The following is a 5,256-nucleotide window of genomic DNA, read 5'->3' as shown; positions in this document are numbered from 1 at the left end:
CTGTCTGTCTGTCTGTCTGTCTGTCTGACTGTCTGTCTTGTCTGTCTGTCTGTCTGTCTGTCTGTCTGTCTGTCTGTCTGTCTGTCTGTCTGTCTGTCTGTCTGTCTGACTGTCTGTCTTGTCTGTCTTGTCTGTCTTCTGTCTTGTCTGTCTGTCTGTCTGTCTGTCTGTCTGTCTGTCTGTTCGTCTGTCTGTCTGTCTGTCCGTCTGTCTGTCTGTCTCCAGATCTCCTTCAAGGCAGTGAGCTCTTTTGATCCTGAGCTGGATCTGTCCAACCAGAGTGGGAAGGTCCTGAACCACGTCAACGAAAGCAGCCACATCTTCCTGGGTCTCTACCCGGGATCGACCTACTCCTTCACCCTCAGAGCCTCCACCGCCAAGGGCTATGGCCCCCCAGTCATCACACAGTTCACCACCAAGATATCAGGTCAGTCCCTAGCCCCTAACTCCTACCTACTAGTCTCTAGTACCCATCCAAGGGCTATGGCCCCCCAGTCATCACACTGTTCACCACCAAGATATCAGGTCAGTCCCTAGTCCCTAACTCCTACCTACTAGTCTCTAGTACCCATCCAAGGGCTATGGCCCCCAGTCATCACACTGTTCACCACCAAGATATCAGGTCAGTCCCTAGTACCCTAGCCCCTAACTCCTACCTACTAGTCTCTAGTACCCATCCAAGGGTTATGGCCCCACAGTCATCACACAGTTCACCACCAAGATATCAGGTCAGTCCCTAGCCCCTAACTCCTACCTACTAGTCTCTAGTACCCATCCAAGGGCTATGGCCCCACAGTCATCACACAGTTCACCACCAAGATATCAGGTCAGTCCCTAGCCCCTAACTCCTACCTACTAGTCTCTAGTACCCATCCAAGGGTTATGGCCCCACAGTCATCACACAGTTCACCACCAAGATATCAGGTCAGTCCCTAGCCCCTAACTCCTACCTACTAGTCTCTAGTACCCATCCAAGGGCTATGGCCCCACAGTCATCACACAGTTCACCACCAAGATATCAGGTCAGTCCCTAGCCCCTAACTCCTACCTACTAGTCTCTAGTACCCATCCAAGGGCTATGGCCCCACAGTCATCACACAGTTCACCACCAAGATATCAGGTCAGTCCCTAGCCCCTAACTCCTACCTACTAGTCTCTAGTACCCATCCAAGGGCTATGGCCCCCAGTCATCACACTGTTCACCACCAAGATATCAGGTCAGTCCCTAGCCCCTAACTCCTACCTACTAGTCTCTAGTACCCATCCAAGGGCTATGGCCCCACAGTCATCACACAGTTCACCACCAAGATATCAGGTCAGTCCCTAGCCCCTAACTCCTACCTACTAGTCACTAGTACCCATCCAAGGGCTATGGCCCCACAGTCATCACACAGTTCACCACCAAGATATCAGGTCAGTCCCTAGCCCCTAACTCCTACCTACTAGTCACTAGTACCCATCCAAGGGCTATGGCCCCACAGTCATCACACAGTTCACCACCAAGATATCAGGTCAGTCCCTAGCCCCTAACTCCTACCTACTAGTCTCTAGTACCCATCCAAGGGCTATGGCCCCCCAGTCATCACACTGTTCACCACCAAGATATCAGGTCAGTCCCTAGCCCCTAACTCCTACCTACTAGTCTCTAGTACCCATCCAAGGGCTATGGCCCCACAGTCATCACACAGTTCACCACCAAGATATCAGGTCAGTCCCTAGCCCCTAACTCCTACCTACTAGTCTCTAGTACCCATCCAAGGGCTATGGCCCCACAGTCATCACACAGTTCACCACCAAGATATCAGGTCAGTCCCTAGCCCCTAACTCCTACCTACTAGTCTCTAGTACCCATCCAAGGGCTATGGCCCCACAGTCATCACACTGTTCACCAGTCTAAAATGTATCCCTGGTCACTAACACTACACCCCTATCCCCTATCCTCTAGCCTAGACACTAACACTAGACCTCTATCCTCTAGCCTAGGCACTAACACTAGACCCCTATCATCTAGCCTCGACACTAACACTACACCCCTATCCTCTATCCTAGACACTAACACTAGACCCCTATCCTCTATCCTAGACACTAACACTAGACCCCCATCCTCTATCCTAGACACTAACACTAGACCCCTATCCTCTATCCTAGACACTAACACCAGACCCCTATCCTCTATCCTCTATCCTAGACACGAACACCAGACCCCTATCCTCTATCCTAGACACGAACACCAGACCCCTATCCTCTATCCTCTATCCTAGACACTAACACTAGACCCCTATCCTCTATCCTAGACACTAACACCAGACCCCTATCCTCTATCCTCTATCCTAGACACGAACACCAGACCCCTATCCTCTATCCTCTATCCTAAACACGAACACCAGACCCCTATCCTCTATCCTAGACACTAACACTAGACCCCTATCCTCTATCCTAGACACTAACACTAGACCCCTATCCTCTATCCTAGACACTAACACTAGACCCCTATCCTCTATCCTAGACACTAACACCAGACCCCTATCCTCTATCCTCTATCCTAGACACGAACACCAGACCCCTATCCTCTATCCTCTATCCTAGACACAAACACCAGACCCCTATCCTCTATCCTCTATCCTAAACACGAACACCAGACCCCTATCCTCTATCCTAGACACTAACACCAGACCCCTATCCTCTATCCTCTATCCTAGACACGAACACCAGACCCCTATCCTCTATCCTCTATCCTAGACACGAACACCAGACCCCTATCCTCTATCCTCTATCCTAAACACGAACACCAGACCCCTATCCTCTATCCTAGACACTAACACTAGACCCCTATCCTCTATCCTAAACACGAACACCAGACCCCTATCCTCTTGGTTCTGGTGTTGCTCTTAAAGGATTGATTAGGTATAGGCAATATACCTTCACCTTGCCTTCTGGCATTTTAATCAATTATCACATGTTGCACCATAGTACGTATTGCTTTTGCAAATGTTCCACACCAATTCCTCGGTGGGCATAGGGGGATGCTTCTAATGTTTGGGCATAGGGGAATGTTTCTAATGTTTGGGCATAGGGGGATGTTTCTAATGTTTGGGCATAGGGGAATGTTTCTAATGTTTGGGCATAGGGGAATGTTTCTAATGTTTGGGCATAGGGGAATGTTTCTAATGTTTGGGCATAGGGGAATGTTTGTAATGTTTGGGCATAGGGGAATGTTTCTAATGTTTGGGCATAGGGGGATGTTTCTAATGTTTGGGCATAGGGGGATGTTTCTAATGTTTGGGCATAGGGGGATGTTTCTAATGTTTGGGCATATGGGGATGTTTCTAATGTTTGGGCATAGGGGGATGTTTCTAATATTTGGGCATAGGGGGATGTTTCTAATGTTTGGGCATAGGGGGATGTTTCTAATGTTTGGGCATAGGGGAATGTTTCTAATGTTTGTGCATAGGGGGATGTTTCTAATGTTTGGGCATAGGGGAATGTTTCTAATGTTTGGGCATAGGGGAATGTTTCTAATGTTTGGGCATAGGGGGATGTTTCTAATGTTTGGGCATAGGGGGATGTTTCTAATGTTTGGGCATATGGGGATGTTTCTAATGTTTGGGCATAGGGGATGTTTCTAATGTTTGGGCATAGGGGGATGTTTCTAATGTTTGGGCATATGGGGATGTTTCTAATGTTTGGGCATAGGGGGATGTTTCTAATGTTTGGGCATAGGGGGATGTTTTTAATGTTTGGGCATAGGGGGATGTTTCTAATGTTTGGGCATAGGGGGATGTTTCTAATGTTTGGGCATAGAGGAATGCTTCTAATGTTTGGGCATAGAGGAATGTTTCTAATGTTTGGGCATAGAGGAATGTTTCTAATGTTTGGGCATAGGGGAATGCTTCTAATGTTTGGGCATAGAGGAATGTTTCTAATGTTTGGGCATAGGGGGATGTTTCTAATGTTTGGGCATAGGGGGATGTTTCTAATGTTTGGACATAGGGAAATGTTTCTAATGTTTGGGCATAGGGGAATGTTTCTAATGTTTGGGCATAGGGGAATGTTTCAAATGTTTGTAATGGAGTCTTGATGTGTGTGTTGTCCTTCTATCTAGAGGAGACTGATGTGTGTGTTGTCCTTCTATCTAGAGGAGACTGATGTGTGTGTTGTCCTTTGATCTAGAGGAGACTGATGTGTGTGTTGTCCTTTGATCTAGAGGAGACTGATGTGTGTGTTGTCCTTCGATCTAGAGGAGACTGATGTGTGTGTTGTCCTTCGATCTAGAGGAGACTGATGTGTGTGTGTTGTCCTTCTATCTAGAGGAGTCTGATGTGTGTGTGTTGTCCTTCGATCTAGAGGAGACTGATGTGTGTGTTGTCCTTCGATCTAGAGGAGACTGATGTGTGTGTGTTGTCCTTCTATCTAGAGCAGACTGATGTGTGTGTTGTCCTTTGATCTAGAGGAGACTGATGTGTGTGTGTTGTCCTTCGATCTAGAGGAGGCTGATGTGTGTGTTGTCCTTCTATCTAGAGGAGACTGATGTGTGTGTTGTCCTTTGATCTAGAGGAGACTGATGTGTGTGTTGTCCTTTGATCTAGAGGAGACTGATGTGTGTGTTGTCCTTTGATCTAGAGGAGACTGATGTGTGTGTTGTCCTTCGATCTAGAGGAGACTGATGTGTGTGTTGTCCTTCGATCTAGAGGAGACTGATGTGTGTGTGTTGTCCTTCTATCTAGAGGAGTCTGATGTGTGTGTGTTGTCCTTCGATCTAGAGGAGACTGATGTGTGTGTTGTCCTTCGATCTAGAGGAGACTGATGTGTGTGTGTTGTCCTTCTATCTAGAGCAGACTGATGTGTGTGTTGTCCTTTGATCTAGAGGAGACTGATGTGTGTGTGTTGTCCTTCGATCTAGAGGAGACTGAGGTGTGTGTGTTGTCCTTCTATCTAGAGCAGACTGATGTGTGTGTTGTCCTTCTATCTAGAGGAGACTGATGTGTGTGTGTTGTCCTTCGATCTAGAGGAGACTGATGTGTGTGTGTTGTCCTTCTATCTAGAGGAGACTGAGGTGTGTGTGTTGTCCTTCTATCTAGAGGAGACTGAGGTGTGTGTGTTGTCCTTCTATCTAGAGGAGACTGATGTGTGTGTGTTGTCCTTCTATCTAGAGCAGACTGATGTGTGTGTTGTCCTTTGATCTAGAGGAGACTGATGTGTGTGTGTTGTCCTTCTATCTAGAGCAGACTGATGTGTGTGTTGTCCTTCTATCTAGAG

At 47.5% G+C, this 5,256-nt stretch overlaps 1 protein-coding gene across 1 annotated transcript in view; it reads left to right on the top strand.

Annotated features, from left to right (window-relative positions):
* Positions 1 to 225: 225 nt before the first annotated feature.
* LOC135533696 (receptor-type tyrosine-protein phosphatase mu-like) overlaps positions 226 to 5,256 on the top strand; it is a gene marked incomplete at both ends in the record, with an annotated part of 44,570 nt that continues 39,539 nt past the window's right edge. Inside the window, one exon of the mRNA XM_064960967.1 lies at positions 226 to 427. Coding sequence (XP_064817039.1) covers positions 226 to 427 — 202 coding nt within the window. The remainder of the gene's footprint in view (positions 428 to 5,256) is intronic.

The sequence above is a fragment of the Oncorhynchus masou genome, unplaced genomic scaffold, assembly GCF_036934945.1.
Source record: "Oncorhynchus masou masou isolate Uvic2021 unplaced genomic scaffold, UVic_Omas_1.1 unplaced_scaffold_2597, whole genome shotgun sequence".
In the NCBI taxonomy this organism is placed as follows: domain Eukaryota; kingdom Metazoa; phylum Chordata; class Actinopteri; order Salmoniformes; family Salmonidae; genus Oncorhynchus; species Oncorhynchus masou.
The sequence above is the reverse complement of the archived record's forward strand: the minus strand, read 5'-3'. Positions and strand labels throughout refer to the sequence as shown.